The sequence below is a fragment of the Phacochoerus africanus genome, chromosome 9, assembly GCF_016906955.1.
Source record: "Phacochoerus africanus isolate WHEZ1 chromosome 9, ROS_Pafr_v1, whole genome shotgun sequence".
Taxonomy (NCBI): domain Eukaryota; kingdom Metazoa; phylum Chordata; class Mammalia; order Artiodactyla; family Suidae; genus Phacochoerus; species Phacochoerus africanus.
Window position 1 is genome coordinate 51,171,592 of NC_062552.1, and position 17,572 is coordinate 51,189,163.

At 49.3% G+C, this 17,572-nt stretch overlaps 1 protein-coding gene across 4 annotated transcripts in view; it reads left to right on the forward strand.

Annotated features, from left to right (window-relative positions):
• The window catches only part of IL16 (interleukin 16), a 128,535-nt gene that overhangs the window by 82,912 nt on the left and 28,051 nt on the right, over nt 1-17,572 (forward strand). For all 4 annotated transcript variants that reach the window (XM_047795470.1, XM_047795467.1, XM_047795468.1 and 1 more), the window contains exons 5-10: nt 1,108-1,218; nt 4,309-4,423; nt 11,196-11,269; nt 12,405-12,624; nt 13,559-13,676; nt 16,262-16,394. In XM_047795470.1, the coding sequence (XP_047651426.1) occupies nt 1,108-1,218; nt 4,309-4,423; nt 11,196-11,269; nt 12,405-12,624; nt 13,559-13,676; nt 16,262-16,394 (771 nt within the window). The remainder of the gene's footprint in view (nt 1-1,107; nt 1,219-4,308; nt 4,424-11,195; nt 11,270-12,404; nt 12,625-13,558; nt 13,677-16,261; nt 16,395-17,572) is intronic.

Sequence of the window (17,572 nt, forward strand, 5' to 3'; positions counted from 1 at the left end):
GCACCCTGCCCCCCACCCCCTTGCCTCACCTCTAGCTCTACAAACCCTAACCCATCTTCCTAACACCACTTCCGCTGGAAGCTCTCCTGACTCTTCCAACTGCGTGACCGTTACGTGTTTCCTGACGCCCATTGTAAACACGTCTGTTCTTTTATGGCCCACCCAGCGTGCCTTGTTGGTGTCATCACTTAAGTGAGCATCTTACCTGCCGAGTGAGTTCACTGAGGGGGGGCTCCATGGTCAAGTGAGGTTTGACTCTTCCCACAGGGCACATAGCAGATGCTGGACGATTTCTGCTCTCTTTCCTTCCTTTCTCTGAGCTATTATGCTTTCTGCTCGCAAGGGGGATGCACTGGTGTTCTGGTATTAGAAAAAGACTGCTTCTGAAGCAACAGGTGGCTTTACCAATGAGGAACCAGAGACACAGAGGGGATAAGGCAGTTCCCCACGATCACCAGCTGGTAGTTGGCAGAGCCAGGAGATGAATGCAGGCCGCAGGGCTCCCAGGCCCAAGACCTACCCACCATGCTGTCGTGACCCTCCGGAGGCAGCTTCTCGTGGTGCACGGGGTCTGCGTCTATTTGGGACACTTTCCTTCTCTTGTGTAAATGGTTAATCGCCTGGCTGCCTCCCCCCAGAATTTATGTTCTGAGTTTTCACGTTGTTGGGTTCCTGACCCTTTGTCCAGCACCCCCTGCCGGCTCTGAAATGGGCTCTCAGGAAATGCATCCTGAGTTCTGCTGAGGGCATTCTTGGCTGTTGGCTTTCCAGCCTCTGCTGGGGACCGTGGTTGTGGAACTCACTGTCCGGGGTCAGCATGGTCTGCGATGTGACTCGGGACCCGCTCCCGTGTCAAGCCTTAATGAGCCTCTGGCTGCCGATCTGAAGCAGGGTTGGGCTCAGCACAGCTGGCTCCTGTGGCCACCCAAACCAGCCCTCTCCCCCAGACTCCCACTGCACCCCATTAACCCCTTCCAGCCCTTATGCTGCACGCCCTCAGGCAGGAGGGGATTTGATCCTCTCCTCGGCTGGGCCTCCACATCGCCAGAGGAGGGTCTGCTGCCATCCTGGTGCTTCATCCTCCCCTATCCTGGTCTCTCATTCCAGGGCACGTCCAGACCCACACGGTCGCTCAGCACGGCTCAGCTCGTGCAGCCCTCGGGGGGCCTCCAGGCTTCCGTCATCTCCAACATCGTGCTGATGAAGGGCCAGGCCAAGGTAAGCCGGGGCTGTTGGCAACAGAAACTTCCAGACAGACACGGGTTCTGAGGAGCTTCGGTGTCCAGGGGAGGAGAAGGAGAGAAAGGAGCATCAGAATGTGAGTGTTGGGACACACTCGTGTGTGCACAGGGAGGGGCCGTCAGGCTTGCTCTGCTCCATGAAGGTCACAGAGGACGAATGTTCCCTGGTGTGTTCCTGGCATGGGATTTCCCAGAAGTTAGTCTTACCCGATGATGAAACTCAAATCATATGAATAGCATTGTAGCTGGTCCAGGCCACTCTTAAAAATACTATAGACTGGACGGCTTAAACGACATTTTCTTTCTCACCCTTCTGGAGGCTGAAGTCCAAGGTTAAGGTGCCAGCAGATGCCACACATGTTGAAGACTGCTTTCCTGATTCACAGATGCCTCCTTCTCTGTGTCCTCACATGGCAGAAGGGGCAGGGAGCTCTCTGAGGGCTCTTTTATGAGGGCGCGAATCCCATTCATGAGGGCTCTGCCTTTTTTTTTTTTTTTTTTTGACCAAGGCAGCATTTTTCTTTAGTGCAAACATATTTTGTAAACCAAGCAAGTACAGATGTGAACACATTAGCATTTCTTTTCTTTTGTTTTTGCCTCCATTTTATTAAATTTTTATTTTGTTTTATTTATTTTTTTTTAGGGCCACCCTCATGGCATGTGGAAGTGCCCCGGCTAGGGGTTGAATTGGAGGTGCAGCTGCCAGCCTACACCGCAGCCACAGCCACAGCCATGCCAGATCTGAGCCACATCTGTGACCTACACTGCAGCTTACAGCAATGCTGGATCCTTACCCACTGAGAGAGATCAGGGATTGAACCCACATCCTCATGGGTCCTAGCTGGGTTCGTTACCACTGAGCCACGACGGGAACTCCAGCTTTTTAAAAAATGGAATGTATAGTTGATGTACAACATTGTATAAGTCTCAAGGGTTCTACATAGTGATTTGCAATTATTAAAGGTTATATTCCATTTATAGTTATTGTAAAATATTGGCTATATTCCCTGTGATGTACAGTATATCTTTGTAGCTTATATATTTCATACATGGTAGTTTGTACCTCCTGATCTCCTACCCTGATCTTGCCCGTCTTCCCTGTCTATGGTTTAGTCATCTTCTGAAGGCCCCCCACAACATATTAATTAGGGGGGAACACCAACATTCAGTCCATGTGAGTCCCTCGTGTTTGTATATTCAGACTGATTTCTGCCCCACGATTGTGTGACATTAAAAGGGAAAACAGGGTGTTCCCGTCGTGGTGCAGCGAAAACAAATCTGACTAGGAACCATGAGGTTGCGGGTTCGATCCCTGGCCTCCCTTGGTGGGTTAAGGATCTGGTGTTGCCGTGAGCTGTGGTGTAGGCTGGCAGCTGCAGCTCTGATTCAACCCCTAGCCTGGGAACCTCCGTATGCTGCCAGTGCGGCCCTAGAAAAGGCAAAAAAGACAAAAATAAATAAATAAATAAAATAATAAAAGGGAGAACAAAAATGGTGGCAGGCGTGGGACATCTCCAGTATTTCTTTGTACACCTGTGCATGGAGTTGACATGTACACTGAAGAACTTCTGCAATAAACCCAGCCACGTTCTCAGACTAGTACAAGCCAGCAAAATGCTTAAATAGTGGGGGGTGGGTTTCTTCCCACCTGGTGATTTTGCTGTGTGGTGTGAGGGACGATCTAATCACCACTGTGGTCTTCTCCGAGCAGAGTCCCCAACTCTGCAGTTCTCTCTCTCTTTCGCGAGTGTGCGCGTGCACACGCACACACACACTCCTTCTGTCTCCTGGGAGCTCAGATAGAGGTAAGAAGTGCTAAGATGATTGTTCCTCTAATTACCAGAGAGTAACTACCTCCAGTGCTGACTTCATGGGCAAATGTGTCGCCAGGCAGATTGATCTGGCCCCGATGGAAAGTGTGATGTATTTGGTATAGGAAGCCTGGAGCACAGAGCAGTGGTCATGGACTCAGAAATAAGGCAGATCTCTCACTGTCCACCTGATCCAACCCACACACCTAAGGGACAAGTAGGAGTGAGGTCAGCACCGAGTTCAGGTGGAGGAGGAAGAACCAGAGCTAGAAGGATGTACAATTACTTGAGATAGGGTCAAAATCAAATAAAACCAGCCACCCAAACCCAGGCATTGTGCTAAGGGCTTTCTTTGCAAGGACCATTCCTTTCATTCTCACACAAGCACCGTTATTATCTCCTATTAATAGATGAGGAGCCTGAGGACCTGGGAGTTATAGGACGTTCCCAAGGTCACTTGGTTACTGAGCAGCTCAACTAAGACAAAGACCCAAGACTTTCTGACCCTCAGGGGTCAGCCATCCGCCTCACCAGGGCGGTGCACATTTGGGTCTAGAGCAGTTCTTTTAGCCAGAAATCAGAGGGGGGCTGTACAGGAGCCTGGAAACTCCTCTCTTTTTTCCTACCCATGTGCTACTCCTGGACGTCGTTTTATCTTTTCCATCCTGGAACATCTACTGCCTTCACCAGAAGCTCAGAACGGCACCTCGTCCACACAGCTCTCCCACCAGGCCCCCGCTCACCCGGTCCCCTCTGGGGTCTTAGCGTTGGCTGCCCGGCCTGCCCCCTCTGTGGTGCTGGGGTGATGCATGTACTTGGCTCCGAGCAGCTGCTGGCCTCACAGGCAGTGCTGCTGTTACACAGCGGCGATCAACTGGAGGGGGTCTTCCTGGGACCCAAGCTGCTGACACTCCTTGTCGTGCTTGTGAGTTGGACCCAAAGGCCTGGCCTCCAGCTGGCATGGGTGCCTCTACTCCACCAGGCACCTGTCTTGAGCACTTGCTAGAGGCCAGACACGGACAGATTAGATGTGTTCATGGACCTCACAGGGTGCACAGTCTAGAGAGGAGTTCACCGGGTCCCAAGCTAAGCCTCCTTGGGAAGGAGGGAGCTCCTCGCTCATCAACCAGATAAGGCAGGCTGCTCCCTGGTGCGGCCCAGGTCCTTGTCCTCATCACGGCATGGCTGCAGGAAACGGCAGCCCGGGGAATGGCGTGGAAATCTCCGAAGGTTGACCGTCTCCTCTTCCTTCCCAGGGCCTGGGCTTCAGCATCGTTGGAGGACAGGACAGCATTTATGGCCCCATTGGGATTTATGTTAAAACCATCTTTGCAGGGGGAGCAGCGGCAGCTGACGGAAGGCTCCAAGAAGGTAAATTTCCCAGCTCTTCGTAGCTGATGTCAAGGTGATCCAAAGCAGAATTGCTAGGCTGCCCATAGTAGCTGCTGGGGACACGACACGTGTCTTGGGCCTTCAGAACACAGTTCCGTGGATTTGAAGGTCTGCAGACGTGACAGTTGCCCCGATGGCTCTGTCATGGCTGGCCTGTGTGTGTTTTCACCCTCAGTCCCCATCCTGTTATGGCCTGGGACACACTGAGGTGTCTGCCCTGCACCTCCCGTTCCCACAGCCGCCTTCACCTTTCTTTCCAAGGCCCCTCTCGGTTGCTGGCATACATTGACTTCCCGTTTCCTTCTTTTTCTCTGCCCTCCTGAATCTGCAGCCACAGGGAACCAGACCCAGTGCTTCTCATGAGCTGGAGAAACAGTCTCCGTGAGCCTGCCCCTTCCTGGGCTCTAGGAATCTGGAGGGTTGTCAGAGAGGATCCCTCTATTGAGGGGCTCAGCCGCCCACCCCACTCCCATCCACTGCCTCGCTTCAGCACTTTCATCAGAAGCCCTTGGCCATCCTCAGAGGAAGGGGCCCAGGGAGCTGAGGGCCCTCCCCCCAGTACCCCTCCCTGTCTCCTCAGCCACCTCTGATCCCACCCCACAGTCTGCTGTGGATCCGTGGGTAGTAGGCAGAGATCCCCAGGTTCTAACCAGGAGGCAGAATATGGGGGGAGGGGCAGGCAGTCAAGGAGCAGAGGGAGGACCCTGGGCACCTGACCCTGGGCCAGCGTGGAGCTCTTTAAAGAGAAGGGATTTCCCAACCTTTTTCCTCTCCTCTCTCAGATCCGTGTCCGTAAACTATGCTGGGAGCTTAATTACCTTTCATAACCTAACTTGTTTAGGGCAGGGGGGACCAGCTACAGCCTATGGCCCACATCTGGCCCAGTGCCTATTTTTACAAGGCTTATGAACAGAGAACAATTTTTATGTTTCTTAAATGGCTGAAAAAAGTCAAAAGGACTTTTGCTTCTTTTGTGAGAATTAAATTCCAATTTCAGGCTCCATAGGAAAGCTTTATTGGGACACAGCCATGCTCACTCACTCACCTCTGGTCTCTGGCTGCTTTTGTGAATAGTTTCAACAGAGTGCATATGGCCTGCAAAGCTTAAAATATTTACTGTCTGGCTCTTTATAGAGAAAGATTGCCAACTTTAACCTTATGCAGGATTATGCATATGGATTTTATTGTATGGGCCGTGGGGAGCATTTGAAGGTTTTTATCATTTGGGAGGGACCAGTTGGGTCCAAGGTTTTTTGATGCTTCAGGAAGCTGAGTGTAAGATGAAATGGGCTGGCAAGACACCAAAAGCAGTAAAACTGGTTCCGAGGCTATGGTAAGAGCCAGACTCCAGCTCTTTAGGGTCTGCCCTGAGAATGTAACCCTGGGAGAAGAAGAGTGCTGGTTGTAGGAGAATAGCTCAGATCATCAGTGTCAGAAAACGAGACACATGAACACGGGGACGTCTCTCGACAAGGCTCTTTACTTCTGCAGAAGGGCGCAGGTCCTCCAAAAAGCACGCGCAAAGAAGAAAAGACCCTCCCTAGTTATCCCTAACGCAGGTGATGTACCTGTTCCCTTCCCATTGGTCAGGTCAGGGCGCACATTCTTCCTGGTTGGCTGATTGAAACACACTTTTGCTGGGAAAAGAGGTAAAGAGGAGGGGGTCGCAGGAGGGCGTTTCAGCCAAAACCGGAGCAAAATAGAGTAACCACGATTTCTTGGTTGTCTTGATAGAAAAGACATTGTGTTACTTTGCACACCGGTGGAAGACACACAGCCTCCGTGGAGGTGGCTGATGAGATGTAGGTCAGAGAACACATGAAGGTTTCAGGTCTTAATAAATGAGAGAATGATGGTGAATTACATAGGACAAGAGGTGGAGGAAGAGGAAAGAAAAAGAAGGCAAATGAGGATATTTAACAATGGAGTCGAGTGAGGTCTGCAGGTGACCAACAGGGGGAGCTGTCCAGCAAGGAAAGGAAAATTTGGATCCCAGCTCAGGAAGGGAGCACCTGTTGAATGTAGATTTTAGGGTCATTGACATTTGGAAAATAGCTGAAGTTATAGAGTGGGTGAAGGAGGCAAGGAAGAGGGCTGAGGCACAGCTTGAGGGTATAGCTAAATCCGGAGGCATGGAGAGGAGTCAGTGAGAGAAGGAAGGATGGTGGCCCCAAAATCTTGAGACTATGCCCTTTGGCTTTATTGTCTTCTGTACTTTTCTGTATTTGAATAAAAGACGAGGAAGAGGAGTTGAAGTGTCCATAAGAGATAAGCCTGTCCAAGCCATGCTTCATTCTTTTTTGTTTAATGGGTATTTGTCTCACTTGGTTAGTAGCAATAGTAAAAATTCGATGAAAATGACACTCAGCTAGTCTGCAATCCTTGCTTCCAGCCTCAAATAATTGACCAAATTATCTTTTGTAACTTCTTTCAAAAGTGAAGTTTTAGAATCTGCCCTTGAGTTTATGGGGGATATATCATTTGCAATAGAAGTTTGGTGTCTGCATCAAGGCTAATCATGTTTTTATTTGTATTCCCTTTGGGGAAAAAAAAAAGGAAAGAAAGAAATGACTGTGTAAGGCTTATATGGCAAATCCAAAGTTAATCACCTTCTAACAGGCATGGCCAAATAAGGATAGGGACTGGATTTGGGCCACGTGGCCCTATGGAGATGGCCATTCTAATAACCTAAAGACAAGTACCCTCCAGCCTCTGCATCATTAAGTATGGATGTTTCGGAAGTATGTTCTTTGTAGATCCTTCCCTCAGCACATATACTGATTTTTTTTTTTTTAATGCTGCACCTGTGGCACATGGAGGTTCCAAGGCTAGGGGTCGAATCAGAGCTACAGCTGCCAGCCTACACCGCAGCCACAGCAACACCCGATCTGAGCTGCCTCTGCAGCCTACACTGCAGCTTGTGGCAACCCGGATCCTTAGCCCAGGGATCGAGCCCAGGGATCGAACCTGAATCCTCATGGATACTAGTCACGTTCTTAACCCGCTGAGCCACACTGGGAATGTCCATTGATTGTATTTTAATCTGCCTATGTTCACGCCTCAACTTGGCATCATATGAGGGCAAGAACTGAGCCTTTTGTTTTTTCCCTCTATTTTTAACAGCTTAACAGGTTAAGGTAATTTGAATATTCTTTCCACCCCTTTAGTGTCAACACATAGACATGTTGGGTAAAATAGCACATCAGAACTTGAAAGAAAGGAATGGAATACCCAGCTTCAAAGCAACAAAGAAATAACTTTAAATCTATGTCTGACCTTGCCCGGAGTTGACGTTGTGATAGCACATGGCCCTGCTTATAGGGCCTGAGGGCCAGCAGCCAGGATCAGAATGCCCACACAAGAGCAGGCGAGGTAGCCCCAGGCCCCTGGGAACCTCTGAGAACAAGCAGAAAGCCTTCGTGCTGAGGAGCAGCTCTAGTGAAAGGCCAGCAGGCCTAGGAAAGCAACAAGTAAACTCAACTTTGTCCTTGGCTCTTGGGTGGGGAGACATCTCCCTCAAGACACCTCCCTCCCTCCCTCCCTTGTCAGCTTCTGACAAGCCTGTGGCAGTTTACCCTTAGAGCTCAGACTTCCACCAAGGAGTTAATGCTGACACTAGTCCTGAACCAGTGAAAACCCTGGATGCCTACTGGCAATAAAGGAGCAGCTGCTTGGTAGCAACCTGAGGGATATGGGAATCCTACAGAAAAACAAGCTCCCCTTAAAAATGAGTTGAAGATTAAGATTCCAAGTCTTCAGCTGTAAAAAAAGAAGGAAATCCTGCCATTTGAGACAACATGGGAGGACCTTGAGGGCATTATGCTGAGTCAGATAAGTCAGAGAAAGATAAATACGGCATGATCTCATTCATATGTGGAACCAAAACCAAAAACCGAAAACCCCGAACTCATAGATATGGAAAACAGATGCCAGAACTGGGGTGTGGGGGGGTGCAAAATGGGTGAAGGGAGTCAAAAGGTATAAACTTCCAGTTATAAAATAAATGTCGTGGGGATTTGTCATATATCATGGTGACTCTAGTTAATAATACTGTAGGGAGTTCTCGCTGTGGCACAGTAGGTTAAGAATCTGACTGCAGCGACTTGGATCACTGCAGATCCAATCCCACGTTTAATTTCTGGCCCAGAGCAGTAGGTTAAGGATCCAGCACTGCTGCAGCTGTGGTGTAGTTCACAACTTCAGCTCAGATTCAGTTCCTATCCTGGGAACTTCCATATGCCACAGGTGTGGCTATAAAAAGAAAAAAAATGCTGTAATGTATGTTTGAAAGTTGCTCGAAGAGTAGATCTTAGAAGTTCTCATCACAAGGGGAAAAAACCTTGTAACCAGGCCTGGTGACTAATATTAACTAGACTCATTGTGGTGATCATTTCTCAATGTGTGAGATCTTTAAAAAGATAAAAGAAGGAATATAGAAACAATAAGGACAGAGCAGAATAAAATGAAAAATAGATGGGACATGAAAAATAACTTTTAGAAATGAAAAAAGAAGCAGTCATTGAAATAAAACATTTAAAAAAAACAGAGTTCCTGTTATGGCTCAGCAGGTTAAGAATCTGACTAGTATCCATGAGAATGCGGGTTTGATCCTTGGCCTCGCTCAGTGGGTTAAGGATCCAGCGTTGCCATGAGCTGTGGTGTAGGTCACAGATGCTGCTTGGATCTGATGTTGCTGTGGCTGTGGTGTAGGCCAGAAGCTGTAGCTCTGATTTGACACCTAACCAGGGAACTTCCATATGCCATGGGTGCAGCCCCCCAAAAAAAAAATTTTTTTTAAAACTCAATGGATGGGTTAAATATCATTAAATGAAGCTGTAGGGAGAATTTGTGAGCTCGAAATTATCCAGGAGGCCATGTGGAGAAAAGAGAAGAAAAAGATGAGTCCTAGAGAAACATGGAGAATGGGTTGAGAAGGTCTAAAGTAACCTAATGAGAATTCTAGAAAAAATGGAATCAAAGAGGGGAAGCAATAGGCAATGAGATTATGGTTAAGAATTTTCCAGAACTTGGAGTTCCTGTCATGGTGCAGCATCAACAAATCAGACTAGGAACCAGGACGTTTGGGTTCAATCCCTGGCCTTGCTCAGTGGGTTAAGGATGGGGCATTGCCGTGACCTGTGGTGTAGGTCGCAGATATAGCTCGGATCTGGCGTTGCTGCGGCTGTGGCATAGGTTGGTAGCTGAAGCTCCGATTCGACCCCTAGCCTGGGAACCTCCATATGCCACAGGTTCGGCCCTAAAAAGATAAAAGACCAAAAAAAAAAAAAAGAATTTTCCAAAATTATCTTAAGGCATGGAACTTCAGTATAAGGAAGCACCCTAACACTTCCTAGTGAAACTTCAGACTATCAAAGACAAAAAAGGAGTTCCTGTCATGGCACAGTGGTTAACAAATCCAACTAGAAACCATGAGGTTGCGGGTTCAATCCCTGGCCTTGCTCAGTGGGTTAAGGATCCGGCATTGCTGTGAGCTGTGGTGTAGGTTGCAGATGTGGCTTGGATCCCGAGTTGCTGTGGCTCTGGCATTGGTGAGCAGCTACAGCTCCAATTTGACCCCTAGCCTGGGAACTTCCATATGCCGCGGGAGCAGCCCTAGAAAAGGCAAAAAGACCAAAAAAAAAAAAAGACAAAAGGAAAAGTACATTAAAAGCAACCAGAGATGGATGATTTACGGTGGAACTGTAATTAGGTGACAGCAGATTCACCAACAACCACCAGGCCAGAAACCCATGTCAAAAGTCATGTTTGCATCAGAATTTCCCAGCACAGTATTGAATACAGAGACAGGGCTCCTCGTCTGTGTGTTGAACAGATTGAATGGAAGGGAGAAAGCAGTTTTCCATCCACAAAAAAATGGACTTCTGGATAAAGGAAAAAGTCTCCTATTAGGTGTGTAGTGTTGTGAAGATATGATTTGGAGTAAAAAGATCCGGGTCCTAACTCTTTACCGCATGACTTTGGACCGTCTGAGCTCACTTTCCTTTTCTGTAAAATGGGCTTCCTTTGCATTATGGAAATATCATGTCTCGTCTCCACATTTACCGAGCACTTTGGAGGCCTCACCCACAGTTGGCCCTGAGGGTACAGCATCTAATATAACAAAGCCTCATCCCCAGGGAGCTGCCCGCAGAGGGGGGAGATGTCCACAGGTTGTCGGTTACCCCAGGGTGACAAGGGCTGTGAGAGTGGTGGATCCTGGGTGCCATGAGAGGACAGAGTCAACGGAGACTGAGAGGTGAAGAAGCAGGAGGTGAAGAAGGCAGGAGATGTACATTTTAGTTGAGATGGTGGCACGGAAATAGGCATGGAGCTGCAGGGACCACTGTGGGAAAGGCAGGCCTGTGGCATCAGAAAATGGTCCAGGGGAGCGAATAGTGGGAGGTGCAGGGACGCAAAAGGGAAAGAGGTGTAGCCAAGAGGTGGGCAGGGGGCCGATCAGGCCAGGCCTTGTGTGCCTGGCTAAGAACCCTGGACCTCATTCTGAAGGTAAGAGGAGCCAGAGATGGCCCAGCACCGCTGCCCTGCCTGACCCCCAGGGGGAGAGCGCTCAGTGGGGGCAAACCTGATAACCACTACCTTTAGCGAATATGTTCTTCACAGTGGGTGCTTTGCGTGTGGCCCCAAAAGCTGTCGGGGTGGGGGTGGGGAGGCACTAGAGTTTAAGGTGGGGATAATGCCCCCTGATCAGGCAACGTTCTTCTCAGCTACGGTTTCCTCCCTCTCCCAACAGGTGATGAAATTCTGGAACTCAACGGCGAATCGATGGCAGGACTAACACATCAGGATGCTCTGCAGAAGTTCAAGGTGACCATTTGTTTTCAATACACAGCCCTGCTCTGGGGCTTCCAGGCAAAAGAACCAAGCTCCCAGCATCCCCCGCCTTCCTTCAAACCTATGCATTCAAAATGTGGGGTCCTTCACATGGGGCGCCCAGCCAATGTTGATCTTGGCACAGCACTCAAAAATAGACCTTACTCAGGAGCTCCTGTCGTGGCGCAGTGGTTAACGAATCCGACTAGGAACCATGAGGTCGCGGGTTCGGTCTCTGCCCTTGCTCAGTGGGTTAACGATCCGGTGTTGCCGTGAGCTGTGGTGTAGGTTGCAGATGCGGCTCGGATCCCGCGTTGCTGTGGCTCTGGTATAGGCTGGCGGCCACAGCTCCAATTAGACCCCTAGCCTGGGAACCTCCATATGCCGCAGGAGCGGCCCAAGAAATAGCAAAAAGGACAAAAAAAAAAAAAATAGACCTTACTCAGAAAAGAATCAGCGTAGGCGTTCCCATCGTGGCTCAGCAGTAACGAACCTGACCAGCATCCATGAGGATGTGGGTTCCATCCCTGGCCTTGCTTAGTGAGTTAAGGATCCAGCATTTTGGTGAGCTGTGGTGTAGGTCGCAGACAAAGCTCAGATCCCACATTGCTGTGGCTGTGGTGTAGGCCGGCAGCTGTAGCTCTGATTCAGCCCCTAGCCTGGGAGCCTCCATATGCTGTAGGTGTGGCCCTAAAAAGAAAAAAAAAAAAGAAGAAGAAAAGAAACAAAAACAGTGTTGTTGGGACTATTGTTAAGAGATCTGTCAACTCTTTAAGGTTCATAGAATTATTTTGAAAGCCTTCTATGTATGTATACTATAATCTGTTTTACGTTTTGAAGACAATTGCTAAAAGATATTTTTGAGTCTCTAGTTAGTTCAAGACTATTTGGCATATGTGTATATCTATGTACATATGTCATGTACATTATATAGCATATCTATATAGACACGTACAAATGTCATATGTATGTATACACACACATATCACAGGCACATACACACACACACACACACAACACACACACGGCAGCATTTCCTTCAGAAGTATTCTACTCCTGTTAATTCACAAAGGCTTGTTCTCTTCACCTCGCCCTGAGCTGCCGCTGGGAACTCTCTGTTTCCTTGCAGCAAGCCAAAAAGGGGCTCCTCACCCTGACCGTGAGGACCCGCCTGACGGCCCCTGACTCCCTGAGCAGCCACGTGTCCCCCCCGCTGTGCCGCTCCCTGAGCTCCAGCACCTGTGTCACCAAGGACTGCAGCTCCTTCGTCCCGGAAAGCCCGGAAGCTCCTGCCAGCGGGGGCGCCAAGCCCAACTACAGGGTCATGGTGGAGGTGTCCCTGAAGAAAGGTAGGTGCCTCCTGGGGGACCCAGCAGCCTCCGCACCCTCTTCCTTGGGCCGCCACCACTGTGTCGTCTCCCAGACCTTCTGCATGTGGCACAGCCCAGGGACAGCCCCCGAGGCATGGTCCATTAAGAGATTTTGTTCAGCTGCAAGGTCTAGGGCTCTGTTGGGTAATAGAAGCCCGGGACATACTGTCCACACTCAGTCAGCATGTTCTGGTGCAGCGGTTAAAATAAAAGAAAATAAAGCAAACGCAAGTCTCTCTCTCTCTCTCTCTCTCTCTCTCTCTCTCTCTCACACACACACACACACACACACACACACACACACACACACACACGCATGCACACCAGGAATTACATCTCTACAGCACACCAGGAATCACATCTCTACAGCTAATCTGCCGAGACCTTGTGCAGGTCACTTTCCTGCTCTGGGGCTCAGTTTTCTTCCTTGCGGTAGAGAATTGAGGTTTGGGAATGGATATCCGGTCCTTTTGCCCCCCCTGGGTGGATGCTGACAGCGGGGGCTCGGCAGCCCTCTCTGCCGCTGTGCAGCTGGGCTGAGACCTGGAGGGTGAAGAGGAGGCTTAGCACAGAGCTGGGCTCCTGCAGAGGGACCAGCCTGGATTCTTTCTTCTGTCCCTTCCTCTTTCCCTCCTTCCTTCCTTCCCACCTCCCCTCTCCTCCTTCCTTCTTCCCTGCCTCCTTCCTTCTCTTTCCTTACTCGATCTCAGCATCCTCATCTGCCTTGGTCACTGCTGCTAACCCTGGCAGCCCTATTCACAGTGAAGCTCCATAAATGTGGGTGGGATGAATGCCTTAAACATAGGAGACACCAAGTAACCAGCATAGAGTTCAGGGACCTGACAGACGAGTGCACATCTGTGGAAGCTCAGTCACAAGTGTCACCCCCCCCCACCCCTGTTCTGCCTTCCAGAAGCTGGCGTTGGGCTGGGAATTGGCCTGTGCAGTGTCCCCTACTTCCAGTGCATCTCTGGCATTTTCGTTCATACTCTCTCTCCAGGATCTGTGGCCCATCTGGATGGACGACTCAGGTATGTCCTGATTTCTGTTTTGGAAAAGACCCCTGATTTACAACAGAGGGAAGGCATTCCTAGCATGTCAAGAGACAGATGTGGAGATGAAATTTTTTTTTTTTCTTGCTGCTTTTTAGGGCCACACCCGCAGCATATGGAAGTTCCCAGGCTGGGGGAAATAGGGAGGGAAGGCGGCAGCGTTCATTCTTGTTGAAAGGCAGGAAATGGATTATTGGCAACCCACACAGGACAAAAATGAGGTAGAAAAGATCAAGTTGCATCGATACATAGAGGATTTGTACAATCCGATCCCCTTGTTTCATACACGGGGAAAATGAGGCAGAGGTGAAATTATCTCAATAAGACCTCATTTAGGCATTGAAAAGCTTTTTCTAGAAAGTGCCAAATAGTATATACTTTAGGCTTTGCAGACCTTACTGTCTCTGTGGCAACTATGCACCTCTCATGTCATAGCAGGAAAACAGAAGCCTTAGACAATATGGAAATGAGTGAGCACGGCTTTGTTCCAATACAACTATTTTATTTTATTTTATTTTACTTTATTTTTTAGAGCAGCACCTGCAGCATATGGAGGTTCCCAAGCCAGAGGTCCAGTCGGAGCTGCAGCTGCCGGCCTACACCACAGCCACAGCAACATCAGATCCGAGCTGCATCTTCAACCTACACCACCACTCGTGGCACTGCTGGATCCTCAACGCTCTGAACAGGGCCAGGGATTGAACCTGCAACCTCATGGTTCCTAGTTGGATTCATTTCCGCTGCGCCATGACAAGAACTCCCAATAAAACTTTATTTTAAAAAAATAGATGATGGACCCCTTTTGACCATCCTCTGCCCTAGCTGGTTATCAGCAGGGCCAGGATTGGAACTCAGATCTCCTGACACTGATTTCACTGCTCCTCCTGCGGTACAAGGCCCCTCTGTCTACATTTCTGCCGAGTTGGGTCACCTTCTCCTCTGCTAAGATAGGACACTCTTTCCTTGATGTCACTGAAGACTGTGCCCATTCAGCACTTGGTGCCAAGGAACACGGAAGCTTCCCAAACAATCCCTGCCCAGCTGCAGGTCTGGGAGGGAAGACCCTGTCTGAAGATGTTAGGGCTAAGGCAATCACTCCGACCCAGGTAATAAATAACACAGCAGCTCCGCCAATCAGCTGTCACCCGGCCCCCTCTACCTCTGACAGAGGCAAACCCATCTCTAATTCAGAAGCTCCACCAAGATACCAGCCTATGCAGGGCTTGTATATACTGCAATTATAGAAAGACTTTTGTTAAATATGGCAACACTGTCCAGAGTTAGTAAAACCCAAACCCAGTAGAGAAGATATACATGAAGATATGCTGAGATACATAATATACAGCATATACATCACATGCTATCTGAGAGATGAAATGAATGTCAGAGTATAGAGCACTGTAACAAGTTAACCTGGACCTAAGTGTTTACTAAACACAGACCACTGATTGAAACTAAAATTTCGATTTTTGCTTCTCAGAAGTCATTCGTAGAAAGATCAACGTGGATTACCCGAAAATATTTTGTTTATGCTACCATGAAATAGAGTTAATACTACTGATTTACTTAGTAAGCATCTTTTTCCATACAGACTATACGGGTAAACCTCATCGGAGCTCCCATTTATGTCACTGTACGGTCTATATTAGTTACAGCTGAATTAAAGGTCTAAACGTTTTCCGTTTCAGACCGGTACCTTCTGAGACAATGCCTCTTAAACTGCAAGGTGCCTACAAATTCCTGGGGATCTGGTTAAAATGCAGATTCTGGTTCAGTGGGTCAGAGGAGGGCCCTGAGCTTCTGCATTTCTAAGGATCTCCCACGTGATTTCGATGCGCTGAGGGTCCAGGGACCCAAGGAACCAGGCTCTGAGCTATGCCTGGATAACTCTAAATATCTCATCCTGGGAGTTCCTGTTGTGGCTCAGAGTGGACACGAGCCCAACTAGCATCCATGAGGATGTGGGTTCAATCCCTGGCCCCACTCAGTGGGTTAAGGATCCGGCGTTGTGATGAGCTGTGGTATAGCTTGCAGATATGGCTCCAATCCCGAGTTGCTGGGGCTGTGGTGTAGGCCGGCAGCTGCAGCTTCGATTCAGCCCCTAGCCTGGGAACTTCAGCAGCTCCTCCACCCAATGATCTCTTCTTTATCTTTTAGCACCTCCCACCCGCCATTCCTCTTAACCGTGGGAACACTGAGGCCCCAAGAGAGGACAAAAGGGGTTAAATTGTGGGTAACTGCTTAATCCGTTGAATTGATTAAATTCCACCCTCCATCCTGATTGAGCTTAGTTAAGTGGGAAAGGGCAGAAAAAAAAGATTCCAAACTTTTGTGAATGTTGCCTCACTGTGGGTATGACCTGTCTCCCACTTTGTGATTGTGCGTTAAGCGGGCGTGTGATGTGCTGCTTTGGTCGCCCTCTCCTCTTTCCGTCAGGAGACTAAGGAGGATGGGAGTTTGCAGTCTCATCACACAGCCCAGGCAAGAGTGGGACGTGAGGAAAGTAGCCCTGCCTGTGCCATGTGATCGAGCCTGCTCATGGCTTCCTGTTGATGCCTTGGCAGGTGTGGCGATGAGATCGTGGAAATCAACGACTGCCCCGTGCACTGCATGACACTCAATGAAGTCTACACCATCCTGAGTCACTGCAGTCCCGGTCCGGTCCCCATCATCGTTAGCCGACATCCAGATGCACAGGTGACACCCCGTTCAGCATCCTCTTCTTCCCGGACGCACTCTTTCTGTACTCAGATTGGAATGAGAAATGGATGAACATGGAGACATTGTTGACTGAGTTTGAACTTGAATTTCCCAGAACTTGCCCCATGTGTCTGCAGTAACAAGTGTCCACAGCAGAGGTCCCCTGACAAACTCCTGGACTCCAAAGTGGCTGGCTTTAGCTTAGGGAAGCTCTTGCAGCTGTGTTACAAGCTGTAGGGCAGGGAAATATAGACTCAGGCTTCCTGCTAGTTGATGGAATAGATTCACTGAGCCATGCATCAATGGTCCCCCCTGTGTGACTGGAGCTGGGCACTGAATGTGCAGAGAGCCTGTCCTCTGGCACACAGCTCTGCCCTCTGGAAGCTTATGTTCTCGCTGGAGAGACTGACATAGAAAGAATTGCAATACACAGCGGTGAGTAGTCTGAGAATACAGGCAAACAGAAGGAAAGCAGATAAAAAGCAAGAAATAGCACAAGTTAGTTTTCTCCAGGCTCAGAATTTGAGGAAGGGCCTTCCAGGCAGTGGACACATAACATTAAGGGGCAGAATCCTGAAGGGACCTGTTGCATAAGGGGAAGGGTGGGTTCTGGGGGCTGCGATGTTAGGACTGGAGGAGAGGGTTGAGAATGGAGTTTGGCAGAGGCATTGGTGTTATCTGCCCAAGGGCTTTCCATGGGAGGCTGAATTGTGCGCCTGTTGTTCTGTGGGTCGTGAGGAGGTAGGAGGAGGCCTGCGGCTCTAGATGTAACATGTTCAGGTTTGGTTTCTTTTGTCCTTTGATTGAACTGCGGAGGGCAGGATATAGTTGGTGGAGCTTGGAGTTTTTAAAAGGAAGGAAACGGATGGTGAGGGCCTGAGCTAAATCGCAGATGTGGGAAGAAAACCGAGAAGAAAGGGCAACAGGAACCAACTTGGGAAGAATCCATGAGGTCTGCTGGCTGAGTCACTCTGGGGCAAGACAGGGGGAGCCCAGGAGCACCGGAGTATTTTCAGATTGGAAGACGGAGTGATGGCAACACCACCAGCAGCACAGCGAATTGGAGAAGGGGAGGAGGCTTGGAAGGGAAGAGAGTGAACTCAGGGTGGGACCCAGTGAGATGGAGGGGCCTGTGGGATGTCTAGTTAGAGATGCCGGCAGGCAATTTGATTTAG